The following is an 18900-nucleotide window of genomic DNA, read 5'->3' as shown; positions in this document are numbered from 1 at the left end:
CATGGCAGGCTCAATGCGGCTTACATGGGGCAATGGAGGGTTAAGTGACTTGCCCAGAGTCATAAGGAGCTGCCTGTGCCGGGAATCGAACTCAGTTCCCCAGGACCAAAGTCCACCACCCTAACCACTAGGCCACTCCTCCTAGCTGGGGGGGGGGGGAGGGGTCTGTCAGATATGCTGGATGGTTGGATTAGTGAAGGTTGGATAATCAAGACTGTACTGTAGTAGCAACATTCCATGCTACCAGTCCTAGGGCAAGCAGTGGCTTCCCCATGGCTATCTCAATAGCAGAGTATGGTCTTTTCCTCCAAGAACATGTCCAAACATTTTTTTTTTTAACCCAGATACTCTTACTGCTGTTAACACATTCTCTGGCAACAAGTTCCAGAACTTAACTATTCGATGAGTGAAAAATATTTCCTCCTATTTGTTTTAAAAGTATTTCCATGTAACTTCATTGGGTGTCCCCTAGTCTTTTTACGTTTTAAAAGAGTAAAAAAATTGATTCACTTCTACTCATTCTGCACCACTCAGGATTTTGTAGACCTCAATCATATCTCCCCTCTGCTGCCTCAGCCCTAACCTCTTTAGCCTTTCCTCATATGTGAGGCGTTCCGTCCCCTTTATCATTTTGGTTGCTCTTTGAACCTTTTCTAATTCTATTATATATTTTTTTGAGATACGATGACCAGAACTGAACACAGTAGTCAAGGTGAGATTGCACCATTGAGTGATACAGAGGTATTCTAATATTCTTGGTCTTATTTACCATCCCTTTCCTAATAATTCCTAGCATCCTGTTTTCTTTTTTTTTTGGCCACTGCCTCTGCCATCCCTATTTGTGTTTGTCTTCTGCTGTCCTGCTCCCAACCTTTCATCTGTGAATATGAAACAGAAATATTTGTTAAGCAATTCTACTTTATCCCTGTCAGCTTCTGTGTATTCCTCCCCTCTGCACTTGAATCTCACAATTCCTGTTTTCCACTTCCTCCTGTTACTGACGTATCTAAGAATGTCTTCTCCCCCTATTTTACCATATTAGCTTTTTTTCTTCCATTTGCATCTTTTCTTTCCTTACTGCTTCACCAGCTTTTACTAGCGTTTAAATTGGTTATATTGTGAGATGATCACAAGTGTTGACTTTCAATATCAGTCCTGGGGAGCTTTCAGGCTTAAAGACCTGAGAGTTGAGGGGAGGCGGTATAAGGGTGAAGCTTTGCCTAGAGTGCACATCAGTGCGCTCGTTTATCTAAGGCCCACCAGTTAATCTTGCCCTGTGTGACCTGCATTAGACTGCAATTTTTAATTCATTTATGTACTATCACAGACATTTGAGTGCTCTGTTGATGAGGAACACACATTTACACTATTCTGTCATTTTTGCCGCATAGAAATTGAATGCCTATTTGCCAGACACATGCGCATCTGATTGCCTCAAATTTATGTGTGCCTTTATAGAATTGATGTAAGTGTTCTTAATCTATTTTCCTACACTCCTGTCATGTCGCAAAGATTGTGTCAGTGGGGGAAGAGTAGAAGTTGTGAATAGATGTGTGCCTTGGATTGGAGGGAGAGATCAAATTTGGCATAATGTTGAGGGGAAGAGTGGGATGAGTGTGCCTAGTTAGGGACTATGCCTTGGGTGGGTGGGGGGGGAGGGGGGAAGAGAGACATGACGGAGTTCCACAGCAAGGTTCTGGAGGCCTGAGATAGTGCTATGATAGAGTGAGGGCTATGATTGTGTGAATTCCAGGCAGGGTTTGAAAGCGCACTATGGATATGTGATTGCAAGGAGGAGATTTGAGATGGAGAGAGAGCTGTATAGGGAGCGTGTACTAGAAGGGTGAGGGGGTTCTTTGGACGTTAAACCTGCAAGGAGAGAGAAATCAAGCCTCGGATGATTTCTAGCTAAGCTGGGGAATTAAATTGCTGGTGTTGGGGGGGGGGGGAAGGATCTAGCCTGAACAGGAAAAAATGTTGGGAGGTGTCAGACCTGGCAGGAGGGAGGACCAGACCTTTGTGATGATGGAATTCTACACAAAAGAATCCTATATAATAATTTGCACTTCCAACATTCCATGTCTGGCTGCCTGGGTTCGTAACATCTCCTGACATCAGCCAGCCTCCAGCGTTCCGTTCCCCCTCACTGTCCCGCCCTCGCTTCAGACGTAATGACGTCAGAGGGCAGAACAGTGAAAGGGAAGGGAACGCTGGAGGCGAGCGGTCGTCAGGAGGGATGTTACGAATGGAACGGAAGCCAGCGCCAGCCAGCCAGAGAACGTTCAGGTACAAATCGAGGGGGGGGAGAGAATCGCGGGACATCGAGGGGAGGAAGGGAAGGGCAGGGCAGAGGAGAATTGATGGACATAGATGGGATGGGAGGACAGTACGGATGGGTGGGCAGGGAAGAGGAGTCTCGCTGGACTTGGAGGGGAGGGAAGAATTGCTGGACACGGAGGGGAGGGGAGAGAAAAAAAAAAAAAAGCTTACATGACAGCCTTCCTAGGGCCCGTTTCATTGTTGCGGAAACGGGCATGGTTCTACTAGTAATAAATTTTAAAAATGCAGAATTTTGCAAATTTTCAAAAACGGTGTGCAGAATTTACAAACTTTCTGCACAATTCCTTTAGCGCAGGGGTTCTCCAGCCAATCAGGTTTTCAGGATATCCACAGTGAATATGCATGAGATCTGTGTGAAATGGGGGCAGTGCATGCAAATTGATTTCATCCATATTCTTTGAATAAATTACATCTAATGCCAGTCAAAAAAAACTACACAATTCGTTAACTTTACTGAAATTTATATACAAACCACTATCATATGGAAATATGTTCTCAGCCAAGCAGCCAGCAGGGACTTAAGGAGTTTACAAGCTGACACTATTTGAAGATAAGACTTGTGAATTACAAATGCTGGACTTTTAACTAAAGAAGCATTGCTTTGCTGAATAAGTGCTGTGGTCATGCGAACTAATTTAGGATATCTGTTTGAGAAGGAACGTTATAGCGTTTTCTGTATCTTTAGTTGCTTAGAAAGTGAATATAGCAGTGTTAAGTGCTCCATTGAAGTATGAATGGTTGTATGATTGATTTATAATGGGTTTAGATAGATTTATTTGTACCTAGGTAGCAATAACAGGAAGTATTTCCGTATGATAGTGGTTTGTATATAAATTTCAGTAAAAAAAGAATGTTATAGTAAGGTTAACGAATTGTGTAGTTTTTTTGACTGGCATTAGATGTAATTGATAAAATTGTATGCTCAGTTTGGAAAGTTTACTCGATTAGTATTATATGCATATTCTTTGGGGATATCTTGAAAAGCAGACTGGCATGGTTTACAATAATACAGTCCCGAGGACTGAATTGAGAATCCCAGCCCATTTCTTGCATATTCATTAGGGAAATCCTGAAAACTCGACTGGGTTACAGCTCTCGAGGACCGAGGTTGCCTACCCTGTTCTATTTGTTTTTCTGTAAACCGCTGTCAACACACTACAACATTTTGTGGCCTGATGCAGGTCAAAATGGGCTTAAACTGCATTGCTTGATTAAAGGGCTCTTTTAGTAAACTGATCTAAGCCCAGATTTAACGGATCAGTATTTATAGCTTTTTAATCTTACTTTTTTAGCTCCCATTCTAATTTTTCCTTTGCACACGGGACTTACAAAAAGTTAATGCAGAAGCATTTATAACCGCCCATTTAAAAAGCAATCCCACGTTAAGTCTGCTTTATCTAGTTAGCACATGCTTATGCAAATATGGTAGCTGGATAACACTTACACACCCATTCCCAGCCCATGGCACACGCCCACACAAAAATATATTTTAAAAAATAACGCACAGTGTCTCAAACGGGAGATTACCGCAAAACAGTTCTAAGTGTTTTGCAGTAAACCTTTTTTCACACACTAAATTGTTCACTTTTGTTTATTTAAGCATGAACTGGCTAATAGAATAAAGCAGCAGTTCCACATTATAGATGTATGTTTGTTTGAATGTAGTACTTAAATCTGATTTCTTATTTACTGTTTAGGTTCTACCTGTTTTTATAAAGGAAGAACCCAGATTGCATCCTATTTGCCCTGACACCTCCTCTAAACGTTTAATGGTAAGATTACTCCCTTTTTCAAGTAACACTGCCTATAGTACCTGCTGTCAGTTGTTATAGATAGAGATTGCAGAGCATATCCTTCAGTGTCTTTGGTTTTACTTAGCATGCATTCATGCCATGCTGTCATTTGCTAGCAGTCTCTGATGTACTTGCAAAAAAAGGTAAGTTATAGTATTAAACTATTGAAGTTCAGACATAATAAAAGAGTGAATATAGATGCTTCAGTGTCATTGTCACTGCTTTTCTTTTTTTTCTGTTTTTCTTATCCAAGGTGTACTTGGTGATCATTTCAAACATATTAAGCAAAAACTGTGTTATTTCAGTGTTCATATGCTTTTGAACAGCAAGTCTTCATCAGAAAGTTATTACTGTGGATGCTAAGAGCCCAATATTGACTGGGATGTCAAGGGAATAATTCGAAATGTCTAAACGTATCAAATTATTCTTATATTCAGCAGTACTAGTTACATACAAGTTTTATGTTTAAAGCAGCGGTTCCAAAACCTGGTCCTGGAGTCACCTCAGCCAGTCAGGTTTTTGGGATATCCACAATGAATATTCATGAGTGATATTTGCATGCACTGCCTCCACTGCATGCAAACCTCTATTGAATATTCATTGTGGATATCCTGAAAACCTGACTGGATGGGGTGCCTCCAGGATCAGGTTTGGGAACCACTGGTTTAAAGTATGTATTATTATAAACCAGGGGCATAGCCAGACTTCGGCAGGAGGGTGGTCCAGAGCCCGAGGTGAGGGGGCACATTTTAGCCCCCCCCCCCCCGGCACTGCCGCCCCCCCCCCCCACCATTGCCACCCCTCCCCCATTGCCACCAACACTGCCCGCCAGCCATTGTTGACCCCCCCTCCCCGATGACCAGCTCAACCCCCCCCCCCCTCCCGCCGCCAACCCGCCTACCTTTGCTGGCGGGGGACCCCAACCCCCTGCCAGCCGAGGTCCTCCTCGCAAAAGGCTTCCTAGTCCTTCTGTTTTGACGTCAGACTCACAGAACAAAGCCTTGCAATTTTGGAAGTGATGCATGGAACACTGGTTGGATGCAGAAATTTGCACATAAAAGGTCATCGGGTTTGTGCATTCTTGGATCACGAAAGATCCAATGAACTTTTACTCAGACTTTATAATGGGTTTCAGACTCTCCTACTGCAATTGGAGGGATCTCTCATCATCTTATATGAGCATACCTTTTCTGGACTTCCTTTGCTTTTTCTAGCACCTGTTGTACTTGTATATATTGTTCATTTAGAGCATTAGTCCAATAACTGTCCATATACCATCTTTATTAAATAAAGGTCGAAGTGATTTACAATCAGAATGTTAAAGAAGAAAGAACGCCAAAAATGGGTGACATTATTTTATTCTGTGCTTGGTAACTGAAAGATTGGGTTTAAAAGAGGAATTGTAGGATATTGATAAACACAGCATAAAAAAAAAGGCAACAATCTTTATACGCTAGTCTCCATACCCTTTCCCCCACAGCTTTAAAACTTGAATTTTCTGCCACAGCGTTAACAGAAAGTCTCTAGAAGGCACAGTAGGGCCTAGTTCGGTCCTCATTCCCACCCACCCCTAGCTCAACTCTTCATTTATAGTTAATTGTTCTAATTAGGACAACAAGAGAGGAGTTTTCATTAGAGTTGTAATTACATTTAACTAGTTTCTAAGAAGCAAACACTAAATAAATTAATATTACACCAATCTTAAGGCTCTTTATATTCATCTGATATTCCTAGTAACTTAAGAAGCTTTAATTAAACAACTCTATAATACTAATATACAGACAGCAGTCCAGCAGCAATAGAGGTGCTATCCAGTCTTTTGCACTGAGTGTCACATGTATGATTATCTCCCAGATGGAGAGAGGTCATGTGTGTGCTCGATGCAAAGAGCTCCTAGATCTTAGAGAACGAGTCCATTCTTTTGAGGCTAGAGTAGCAGACTTGGAGGAGCTGAAGGAGACAGAGAGGAACATACAGTAGGCCTATAGGGCTGTTGTAGAGAAGTCCCACATCCAATCTGGCAGACTCTGTGCTGCCTTGGAGGAGGGAGGACATCTACAGGGCCAGCATCACCTTGCGAGACTGGGAGAATGGGCATGCAAGTGGCAGATGAAGTTCAATGTTGACAAGTGCAAAGTGATGCATGTGGGTAAGAGGAACCCGAATTATAGCTACGTCTTGCAAGGTTCCGCGTTAGGAGTTACGGATCAAGAAAGGGATCTGGGTGTCGTCGTCGATGATACGCTGAAACCTTCTGCTCAGTGTGCTGCTGCGGCTAGGAAAGCGAATAGAATGTTGGGTGTTATTAGGAAGGGTATGGAGTCCAGGTGTGCGGATGTTATAATGCCGTTGTATCGCTCCATGGTGCGACCGCACCTGGAGTATTGTGTTCAGTACTGGTCTCCGTATCTCAAAAAAGATATAGTAGAATTGGAAAAGGTACAGCGAAGGGCGACGAAAATGATAGTGGGGATGGGACGACTTTCCTATGAAGAGAGGCTGAGAAGGCTAGGGCTTTTCAGCTTGGAGAAGAGACGGCTGAGGGGAGATATGATAGAAGTGTATAAAATAATGAGTGGAATGGATCGGGTGGATGTGAAGCGACTGTTCACGCTATCCAAAAATACTAGGACTAGAGGGCATGAGTTGAAGCTACAGTGTGGTAAATTTAAAACGAATCGGAGAAAATTTTTCTTCACCCAACGTGTAATTAGACTCTGGAATTCGTTGCCGGAGAACGTGGTACGGGCGGTTAGCTTGACGGAGTTTAAAAAGGGGTTAGATAGATTCCTAAAGGACAAGTCCATAGACCGCTATTAAATGGACTTGGAAAAATTCCGCATTTTTAGGTATAACTTGTCTGGAATGTTTTTACGTTTGGGGAGCGTGCCAGGTGCCCTTGACCTGGATTGGCCACTGTCGGTGACAGGATGCTGGGCTAGATGGACCTTTGGTCTTTCCCAGTATGGCACTACTTATGTACTTATGTAATGTATAGGAAAGCAAACATACACACTTAAAAAACAAAAAAAAAAAACTAACAAGCAATGCGATCGAGTACCAACATCATGCACTCAGGTAAAAAGAGGCCAACTCAAAAAATATATATATTTTTTGAACCACCTTAAATTGTTTAAAAGAAAACTGTCCTCGGACACCAGAAGGAAAGGCATTCCAAAGAGCAGGTGCCAGAAATAAATACACAACACGCCATGTGCATTCAGGGTACACCCTAGCAGTTGGTGGAAGTACCAGCCAAAAAGAGTCCAGTAATCTAAAAGATCCATTTGGTGTGTACAGTGAAATCAAATGAGAGAGTGGGTTTCCCAGATACTTCTCCCCTCCTGGAATTATTATCTTTTTATATTATGGGTTCCTCACTGCTTAATTTTCTTCTTCTTTATCATCCTCCGCCTCCCTCACTATATTCATTCCAACTTCTTCAGAATACTGTTATTGATCACTGTCTACAAAATTCTAATCTGATTATTCTAGGCGACTTTAATATTCATATTGATGATCTTAAATCTCTTTTCTCAACAGATTTCAGTACACTTATTTCCGATCTTAATCTTACCCTCCCCACTCATCTACCACACACACATACTGTAGGACATACTCTAGATAATATTATTTTTTTATGCAGACCTAGATCTGCATTTTGCTAGGTTTAATTCTTATCCCCTTCCTTGGATAGATCGTTATTTACTTACTACATCTTGTACTAACTTTAGAAATACTACCAAACCTTTACTTTCTATAGCCACTTGTCTTGTCAAAATTAACCCCTGAAGCACTAGAATTTTCACCTGGATCTTTCAAGCTTTACTTTTCCCAGTCTACCTATTTCTGAGCAAATCTCACAATTTAATTCCTCCTTAAAAGAGGCTTATAGATACCATTGTTCCTCTTATTTCGAAAGTATGTTCTAACTAACACATTTAATAAGCCTTGGTGTACCCCAAATTTACAACTGCTTAAAAAACAACTTCATCATGCAGAATGTTATTGGCACAGATATCATCCACTCCCATCATTTCTTGTCTTTAAAATGGTGAAACTTGACCATTATTCTAAACACATTAGTAAAGCCCCAAATAGTTCTGCACTATATGCCATAGTGAAATCACTTACATTGATTCTGTCTATGATAGAAAGTGAATCTACTACCCCCACTGCATAGACACTGGCAGACCTTCTTTTCTGAGAAAATTAGTACCCAACGTAATTTATTTCTCCATAATCCAGATTATAAAGATTTACACAAGTTATTCCAATCTGTTCATAACCTCCTAGATACTACACTGGTCATCTCAACTAATTCAGATACCCCATCAGCAAATGATCTAGCCATGTACTTCAACAAAAAAATTATTAAACTAAGATCCACCTTACCAACTAATTCCTCTATGAAATATTCATTGATTGCCCGGACTCAACCACCGATGAATATCCAGTAGACCGTATATGGACAAATTTCAGTTCTGTAATGGAGGACACAGTCACCCAAGCAATCAATAGATTCACCAAATCCAATTGCAAACTAGACACATGCCCCAGTCACTTAATAAAATCTGCCCCTCAACGCTTCCTCACATCCTACCTAAACCACATGCTCCAACATGGATTCTTTCCTGTGGATAAGGGTAATATACTACTTACAACAATTCCCAAAGATCAGAAGAAAAAATTAAATGTTATAACCAATTATCGCCCATAGGGCAAGCAGTTGCTTCCCATGTCTGTCTCAATAGCAGACTATGGACTTTTCCTCCAGGAATTTGTCCAAACCTTTTTTAAACCTAGGTACACTAACCGTTGATACCACGTACTCTGGCAAAGAGTTCCAGAACTTAACTATCATTGAGTGAAAAAATATTTCCTCCTATTTCTTTTAAAAGCATTTCCACGCAACTTCCTTGATTGTCCCCCAGTCTTTGTATTTTTGGAATGAGTAAAAAATCGACTTGTTCTACACCACTCAAGATTTTGTAGACCTCAATCGTATCTCCTCTCATCCATCACTTTTCCAAGCTGAAGAGCCCTAACCTCTTTAGCCTTTCCTCATAAGAGGAGGAGTTCCATCCCTTTTATCATTTTGGTCGCTCTTTGAATCTTTTCTAATGCCACTTTATGTTTTGTTGAGATACGGCGACCAGAACTGAATGTAATACTTAAGGTGCGGATGCACCATGGAGCGATACAAGGGCATCATATTATTTGATTCAAGGCCCTCCTTAACATACAATGGTACTCCTCCACCCTGTCACTACGATATAATTTGTACCCGATATGACAGTGTCCCACTAGTTATCCTTCTTCCACCAGGACTCAGAGACGCCTATTATATCTAATTTTTCATTTAGGGCAATATATTTTAACTCCCATCTTATTTCTTAGGCTTCTGGAATTCGCATATGTTTGTTCCTATTTACATCTTGCTCAGTAGTTGACAGTGTTAATTTACAATTTTTTGTCTGATTTTTATTTAAGGACACCTGATTTACTATGGTCTCTTTTGCAACCTTGCTATCGGGATACCCTATCTTCCCTGTTTTGGTGATATCTTTGAAAGATACCTTATTCCAAACCATGCGTTTTTGAATAACTGTCTGCTTTCCCCATTCTAGTTTAAAAGCTGCTCTATCTTCTTTTTAAATGCTGATGCCAGCAACCTGGTCCCACCCTGGTTAAGGTGGAGCCCATCATTCTGGAATAGGCTCCCCCTTCCCCAGAATGTTGCCCAGTTCCTTCCAAATCTAAAACCCTCCTCCCTACATCATCGCCTCATCCACACATTGAGACTCTGGATCTCTGCCTGTCTCTTGGGCCCTGCGCGTGGAACGGGTAGCACTTCGAAAAATGCTACCCTAGAGGTTCTGGATTTGAGCTTTCTACCTAAGAGCCTAAATTTGGCTTCCAGAACCTCTCTCCCACATTTTGCTATGTCATTGGTACCCACATGTACCAAGACATCCAGCTCCTCCCCAGCACTATCTAAAATCATATATAGTTGACAAGAGAGGTCCGCCACCTTCGCACCAGGTAGGCAAGTGACCAGGCGATCCTCACGTCCACCAGCCACCCAGCTATCTACATGCCTAATAATCGAATCACCAGCTACAACAGCCGTCCTAACCCTTCCTTGGTGCAAGAGGATATTGTGTCCCCTGGTGTTCTGGTCATGTCTACAGGATTACTTCCAGCAGCACCAAGGTGATGCTGGCCCTGTAGATGTCCTCCCTCCTCCAAGGCAGCACAGAGTCTGCCAGATTGGATGTGGGACTTCTCTACAACAGCCCTATAGGCCTACTGTATGTTCCTCTCTGTCTCCTTCAGCTCCTCCAAGTCTGCTACTCTAGCCTCAAAAGAATGGACTCGTTCTCTAAGATCTAGGAGCTCTTTGCATCGAGCACACACATGACCTCTCTCCATCTGGGAGATAATCATACATGTGACACTCAGTGCAAAAGACTGGATAGCACCTCTATTGCTGCTGGACTGCTGTCTGTATATTAGTATTATAGAGTTGTTTAATTAAAGCTTCTTAAGTTACTAGGAATATCAGATGAATATAAAGAGCCTTAAGATTGGTGTAATATTAATTTATTTAGTGTTTGCTTCTTAGAAACTAGTTAAATGTAATTACAACTCTAATGAAAACTCCTCTCTTGTTGTCCTAATTAGAACAATTAACTATAAATGAAGAGTTGAGCTAGGGGTGGGTGGGAATGAGGACCGAACTAGGCCCTACTGTGCCTTCTAGAGACTTTCTGTTAACGCTGTGGCAGAAAATTCAAGTTTTAAAGCTGTGGGGGAAAGGGTATGGAGACTAGCGTATAAAGATTGTTGCCTTTTTTTTTATGCTGTGTTTATCAATATCCTACAATTCCTCTTTTAAACCCAATCTTTCAGTTACCAAGCACAGAATAAAATAATGTCACCCACAGAAATGTTCTCTTCTCTCAGAATTTCTCAGAAAGAAAGTTAAGTGGAACCTTTCCTCTCTCAGAATTTCTCAGAAAGAAAGTTAAGTGGAACCTTTCCTCTCTATCTAGTTTGGATGCTAAGGAGACTGTTTCAAACAAACCCTTTGAAGCTAGCCCAGTAAACACATTCCCATTAGTAACCTTTGCAAATATTCTATTTCCTCACACCTTAATTAACACCTAATTCAAATCAGTAGCAGTGCTACCTCTCCAGCAGGCAAGAACAGAAAATAACTTTTTTTAGGACAGTTTAAGCCTTGCTACTATCCTTTTTATACTCTTGGCTGTTAGGTTTCTACCTCTAGAGAAAGTTTCAGTTTAAAACTATGGGGGAAAGGGTTGTACGCTATGGAAATTAGTTAAAAATGCTTGCTACTCTCTCTTTTTTATTTTTTTTTTTTTCTAAGACTGAACTAGGCCCTACTGTGCCTTCTAGAGACTATCTGTTAATGCTGTGGCAAAAAATTCAAGTTCTAAAACTATGGGAGAAAGGGTATGGCGACTAGCTAATAAAGTTTGCTTCTTCTTTTTTTTTTTTTTTTAATTCTGTGTTTATCAATATCCTACAATTCCTCTTTTAAACACAATCTTTAAGTTACCAAGCACAGAATAAAATAATGTCACTTACCTGCAGAAATGTCCTTTTCTCTCAGAACTTCTCAGAGGCCATATGGTCTTTTTCTGCTTTCATTTTTCTCTGTTTCTATATAACCACCCTATAAAGGGCTATAGCCTTTAGACTATAGGAATTCCCTTTTGATACAGAATGGTACAAACCTATTTTTGTCAGTGGAAATTGGTCCCATATAGCTGTGAATTGAACCCCTCCCTCTCCCTAGGTATCCAAGGTCTCACATCTGTTTTTGTGATCTAACATGCGCAGATTGGCACTAATTTGTCAGTGAATCCCCCTGCCACAGCCAGAGACCTTCACCCTCCCTTAGTAACTGAGAGTGGGAAAAATTCCTTTTTGCTTCTGTGCCAGATTCTGTATACATCCTGGTCATCTTGGTCAGGCCCTGCCCCACCTAGGCTTGGCAGAGCAGGAGTAAAGCTGCACTATGCATTGGTATTTTTTAGGGGAACTTGTTTGGGGCTTTTTTCTTTCTTTTCTTTGGCTTTTTGCTCCGATATTACATGTCTGTGCACTGTGGAGATAATAGCCACAAATCTATATATGCCGGACATTGCCCTCCCCCTCCCCCCCCCCCTCCCCCCAATGCACGTGAAGTTAGAGACAGCCTTGACAGCCTTGAATACCGTCTGTCTGTAACCAGAAGCTGTGTGAGCTGATTATCTGTCACATTATATTTCCTGGGTGAGTATGTGTGAGTCTGTAGTCTATGCACATTTGTCATCTGAAATACAAATGAACTCTCGAGGTACAATCTAAATCACCTCTACTCAAGCATATCAGATGCATCATTATATCATCTGTAATTAGTAGAGAACACTGCTTGGGCTGCTTTTGCTTTAGTTCAAAAATGAAAATCTTTATATTAGGCCTCAAAATTAACCTTTCTGGGTGGCCCTGGTATCTCTCAAACCTCTTGATCCAGTGTACTCCAAGGTGATTAAGATCATCCTGAGCCAATCTGTTAAACCTTTTCCTATTGACATAAATACAGCTGGAATCAACCCACTATATAGCGTTCTGCTCTCAGTAAACTAGTGGTTAGAGTGGTTAGTGGCCAAGAACCAGAAGTCAGGACTCTTAAATTACGAGCGTACTCTATGTTCCAAAATAGATTATGCTCGTAATTTAGGAGCATAAATTTATGCTCATAGATTTTAGGAATGTAAATTAGACGCATAATAGAATAAGGTCCTTTATGCTTATTTGTTTAGGCCACAGCAGTATGGCAAGTTTTATAACATAAATAAATATCATTTAAATGTGTCTGTATTGTGATAAACTGCGTTCTGGGACCTTGAAAAGTCATAAAATAAAGAACTCTCATGTTTTGTGGCCTGAAACGGAAGCAGTAAACTTAAAATGTTCAAAACGCACAAACAGATCTCATTGAGAAAACCAATTGGGCTCATTTTCGAAAGAGAAGGGTGTCTAAAAAGCGACTCAAGAGAAGGTTGTCCAAATCCAATAATCGCAACGGGGCCGTAAAGACGTCCTTTGTGCAAGGATGCCCATCTAAGGACGTCCCCACAGGGGGCTTGTTATAGGCGGCGTTACGAGATTGGCGCCTCCAACGTATAACGGATAGCGTGTTTCTGAAGACTGTTATTTGCTGCTTGGAGAGTGAGTGGCTAGAGGATGTGACAGGAGAGTTTGTAGTGGGTCAGAGAGTGCTTGCAGTGTGGCTCTGCTGTGTGTGACCGCATTGTTTGTCGGTGGTGGGAGAGTGAGTGTCAGTTTCTGTTTGTTGCTGCTGTGTTTCACCAAGTTGGTAGGAAGAGGTGAGCACTGGTGTGGGGAAGTGGAGGCACTAAATGCACAGGTGGCTTACATGTTGGAGGAAGAGGGGAGGTACCGCAGGAGGTACTGACGCCCCAGAGTTTTCAGGCCCCGTAGCAGTTTCCCAGACCTCACTGACCTGCAGTGTCTCACTAGGTACCGGTTTGATAGGGCTGCCATTCAGCACCTTTGTGACCAGCTCCAATCCCTCCTGCAACCCAGGACCCGTAGGAACAACCCCATCCATCCCTGTGAACCTAAAGATCACTGCTTCTCTATCTTTTCTGGACACTGGGAGTTTCCAGTCTGTCCTATCTGTGAACACGGGTCTCACCCAGGCTTCCAGTTCTAACTGCCTCACCCAGTTCCTTGATGCCTTCCTTACCCACACCTTCCCCCCCCCCCCACCCCCCCACCCCCCCAGGCCCTGCAGAACAACATGGCTGACTTCTACACCGTAGCTCGCTTCCCCTCGATCATAGGTGCCATTGACTGCACAAATGTCGCACTCAGGACCCCCCCCCCCCCCCACCTCCACAAGGTACTCACTCCAAACAATATACACACATCTTTCTCATCCTCCTTCTCCCCAAAGGTGACAGAGGCTACCCACAGTGGAGTTGGCTCATGACCCCCATAGTGCACCCACAAACAAGGTCAGAGGAGAACTACAACAGTAGACATCGGACCACACGTGGCATCATCGAGCGCACCTTCGGATGACTTAAGAACAGGTTCCGATGTCTGGACCGTTCTGGAGGAGAGCTCTTGTACAGCCCCAAAAGGTGGCAAAGATATTCCTAGCCTGCTGCATGCTACATAATTTGGCAATGTGCAGAGGACAGGCCCTCCCAGAAGAGCCACAGCAGCAGGCCCCAGATGAACAGGATGAGGAGCCCCCTCCACCTCCTGCCCATAGAACAGAGCAGAGTGCACACCAGCTGGGGGTCAGAGCCAGGCAAAGACTCATCAAGACAAGTTTTGTGTGAGAGTAAGTTGACATTTATTGCTATCACATACTACTTACACACCACCACCACCTCCAGCCCCCCTCCCACCACCATCACCCGCTGTGTGCATATTCCCCTCCCTCCAACCCTCACACTCCTTCCTCCCACCTCCCAGTACCCCCCCCCCCCCCCCACCCCCAGCATGTCCCATCACTTTCCCTGGCCCCTCTCCTGGCCCCATCCCCTCCTACCGTGTTCTTTGCAGCTGGTGCTGCTGGGGAACTCTGTTGAGAGTCCTCCTCTGATGAGCTCCCACTGTCCTCCTCTGTGTCCACAAGGCAGCCTGCTGCCTCAGCTGCCCTTTAAAACTCCAGCCACCTTGCGGTCTGTGGCTTGCCCTGCAACCTGGGCACAGGACCCAGAAGGGGAGCTGGTGTGGTGGCTGGGGGAGCTGAGGATCTCAAGCTCCTCTTCTTTGCGGGTGGTTGCTATGTAGTTGTAGAAGTAGACGCCACTTGTTGCTGCATCAGGGCTGTACTATGTAATTTCAGGTGACGGCGTAGGCCCTTGATGCTGTGCTCCAGCTGTTGGAGCTGCTGTACCATTTCACGTTGGGCCTGTAGCGCTTCCCGTTGGAGCTCCAATTTCTGGCACCGGTAATCTTCCAGGTGCACATTGTGACCCAGCAATTGTGTCGTGAGGCGCAGTAGCTGCCTCCTCTGGCTGGATGGCCTCTGCTGAGGATTTGCCTCCTCCTTCTGCATGTTCTTCCTCTGTGCCACCATTGGCAAAGGCTGCGGGTGGTAGAGGGAGAGCCTCTGCTGCGTGTGGGGGAGGGAGAGGCGGCGCTGCTGCTGGGTCCTGTGGTTCCACCCCATGTGATTAGTGCTGCGTGCTTTCTTGTGCAGGCACACCTCCAGGCCCACTGGTTTGCTGCTGTGTGTGCTGCTCAGTGTGCTGAGGCTGGTGGCCACTAGGGCCAGCGTCTGCATCTGGCTGGCCGTCATCACCTGCATAGCAAAAGGGGAGGAAGTGTGTTGGTCAAAATAACCCACTTTTGTTTTTTAGCATTCATATACATAGCCCCACATGTGAAGACCCAGCAAAGAGATGGTGAGGAATAGGATTGGCAGGCAAGCCACAGATGTCATTGTACATGGTACAGAGCTGGAGACAAGGAGCGCAGTGTACTACAGAGACTGATGTGCAAGAGAGCCACACAGGCAGGTGGGTAGACATAGAACTGTGGAAGGAGTGCAGAGGACACACTGGCTACAACACAGAGGTGTGAGAAGGAGATATGCACAGTTTGGTGAAGGTAAGAAAGAAAGGAGTGGGGAAAGCCCCCAAAGCTGTGAAACAGTGGTAACCTACACATACACATAGCTGGAAACTCTCCCCCACTCCCCCCTCCACCTGGCTACTCCCTGTGTCATGGTCTGTAATGAATAGTGATTTGTATTGCATGTGGTCTCACCCGTTCCCCTACTTAGGTGCACCACACTTGTGTAAAACAGAGTGTGCTGTAGCACAACAGATACCCCAGCTTCCTAATGGTCAGCCTCCCTGAGCCCTCAGGCTGTGCTGATGTGTCCAGGGAACCAATGCTGTTGATCCCCTCCTGGGGCAAGAGCCCATGAGTGATGCGCTCTAGGGGGGTCGTTAGCAGTGTCATCTGCTGGGGGGTTGGCACCAGCCTTCTTCCTCACATCACGCCTCAGCCGGCACCACTTCTGCTTGCAGTCTTCCACATCCCTGCCATGGTGGAAGACCGTGTTGACCCGGTCCCTTCCTGCCTTCCATTCTCTCTGCTTTGTTGTAGCAGCCAGCCTCTGGCCCATGGGAGCAAAGAGATGTGTGTGCCTTCTCTGTATTTCCTGCACCAGCAGTTCAATTTCAGGGTCACTGAAATTACCCTTGCGGGTGGGTGCCTGCTTTGGTGCCATTCTAACAGTGCGATGCAAAGATTCGAAAATACTGAGAAGAACGCTTAAATACTGTCCCAGGGACATCAATGTAAGAGCGGGATGGGCGTCCCCAAGATGGACGTCCTAATTTCGATTATTGACAAAATCCTTAAACGTCCCCAGCTGCTCTGTGTGTTAGATAATGGGTGAAAATGATAAACGTCCCCAGCTGCTCTTCCGATTTGGAAGTTTGCATTCCCTTTATTGGTGCCTCTTTGAAACAGCTTTCTCTGTGCTTGCACTTTAGAGGTTTTCTATAGATTATGGGGTGGTATTTCAAAGCGTTTTAGCTTCAGTTATAGTAAACCTTGTTTTTGCCACTGTATGCTTTTGTACACCTGTTTGTTTGTTTTTTTTTTTTGGGGGGGGGGGGGGACTTTTTTGCCAATTCTTGAAAGATAACTGGTGTGTGAGCTTTGTACCTTTCCTTTCCAAAAGTTTCAGACTGGGTGTTAGCTGGTAGCTTGGCATATACCCTGCATTTTCTACAACTGACACTTTCTCCATTCTCTACCCTTCAGGAGCTCCTTGCTGTGTATAATGTGCTCCCTCACTGCTCCCCCCCCCCCCCCCCCATTCTCTCTCTCCTTTGTTGAAGCAGCCAGCCTTTGGTCCCTTGGAGCCAACAAATTCTTGCACCACAAGTTCAAGGTAAGCTCATACCTCTCAGCCACCTCTTCCCTTTCTGCTATGTAGGTGCTAAACAAACACCTCTTGCATCTTGCAAGACAGCTGGTCAAGAGGATTGCAAGAGAAAGCAGTGGACTGTAATACACTGGACTCAGAGAGCCATGATTGTTTCTACTCAATTCATTGTACAGATGTCTTGTTCTCTATTGGACACACTCAGTTGTGGCTGCCTGTGGGGTGGGGGAGGGGAAGAGGCCCTGAGAATGGATGTGTGCATCCCTCATGGTCAAGGGCGCCCCATTCTCTGTATGTTCTCTGCATTCAAATCTTACCTCTATTTTCACCAGGCTCACGGGTATCCGCAGCTGGTAGTTTTTCTCCCACTTTGCACCTCATGTGTCTCCCGGCTAGGTTCCATCCTTCTTTATGTGTTGAACCCAGTGCCCTTTTATGAAGTGCCCACCCATTCTCAAGGTTGTTGGAGGTGGGGAGGGGGGGGAAGCATATATGCACTCGATGTCTTTTACACATTATTGAACACAGTCCTACAATCCTCCATAGTTATGGAACAACATCATTTCTAAATTCTATCATGCAAACCATTTTCTAGATGGCCACAGGTGCGTGCCTACCACGGCCTTGAGCCCTTAAGTCATGGAGAGGGAGAGGGGTTCTGGTTACAGTTCCTATTCTAAATTACCTGCAGGTGGCTACAGCCTGGTGCCTATATAATTCCCCTAGCCTGTGCCCTTCTGTACCTGATGTATTATTATTATTTTTTTTTTTTGTTACATTTGTACCCCGCGCTTTCCCACTCATGGCAGGCTCAATGCGGCAGGCAATGGAGGGTTAAGTGACTTGCCCAGAGTCACAAGGAGCTGCCTGTGCCGGGAATCGAACTCAGTTCCTCAGTTCCCCAGGACCAAACTCCACCACCCTAACTACTAGGCCACTCCTCCACTCCACTTGCAATTGTGATGAAGTAAACATCCATCTAATGCTTTTACTGTTGTTTTCCCTTTTCTCCTCAGCACTGTATACCATTGCTGACACATTCAGTGTGAAAAGATGACCCAGCAGTTTGTTGCTTATTCCTGGCCCTCACCAATGTGGGTTGGTTGTGGGTAAGGGTGGCTGGTGATCAGAGTTCAAACATCGTCTAGGCGCTACCTATGTTTATCTGCAAGTTTGTACTTGGCAGATCACTAGCGCTAGACAACATACCTATTATTTACACAACTCTGTGCTTTTGGGCTGTATGGTAAGGGGGGAGAGGTTGACTGGGCGTTTCTGTTCCTCAACAGAAATGCCCACCCAGCCTCCCTCCCCCACCTTACCATACAGCCATGCAGTTTGGAAGGAAAAGGTGGCCTTCTGTATGGCCATACTTATGACACATATGTACCAAAGTTTCTCTGTCACAGTTCACCTGTCATGCAACCCAGATTGCTGCCTCCTCTCACATCAACCCCAGCATTTGATAATATTTATTGCAGAGACACACAACCTGTTATATGAAAAATATGAAACGTGTATTTAACCAAAAAAAAATAGAACTATGTACAATTATTTTTGTTTCAAAGTTTCTCAAGGGAGGCCTTGTCCTCCTCCCTGCCTCTGTGTCCTGAAGTGCTGCTCGTTAGCCTGCTGCATTGCTGACATCTCCTGCATCAACTGGTTTTGGTTATGCACCAGTTGCTGCAGGAGGTGCAGTGATGGGGCTGGTGATGGTGTGGAGAGGGCTGGTGGTGTTGGGCCCTCCTCATCCCCCCCTCAAGGGGAGGCATATCTGCTGTCGCCGCCGCCTCCTCCTCCTCC

General features: G+C 44.3%; 1 protein-coding gene across 3 annotated transcripts in view; it reads left to right on the top strand.

The window, feature by feature from the left end:
* Positions 1–18900, top strand: part of BRD9 (bromodomain containing 9) — a 209569-nt gene that overhangs the window by 152462 nt on the left and 38207 nt on the right. For all 3 annotated transcript variants that reach the window (XM_030209763.1, XM_030209774.1, XM_030209755.1), the window contains one exon: positions 4038–4112. In XM_030209763.1, the coding sequence (XP_030065623.1) occupies positions 4038–4112 (75 nt within the window). The remainder of the gene's footprint in view (positions 1–4037; positions 4113–18900) is intronic.

The sequence above is a fragment of the Microcaecilia unicolor genome, chromosome 1 (assembly GCF_901765095.1).
Source record: "Microcaecilia unicolor chromosome 1, aMicUni1.1, whole genome shotgun sequence".
Classification (NCBI taxonomy): Eukaryota; Metazoa; Chordata; class Amphibia; order Gymnophiona; family Siphonopidae; genus Microcaecilia; species Microcaecilia unicolor.
Note: the sequence above shows the minus strand (reverse complement) of the source record. Positions and strands in the feature narration are given on the sequence as shown.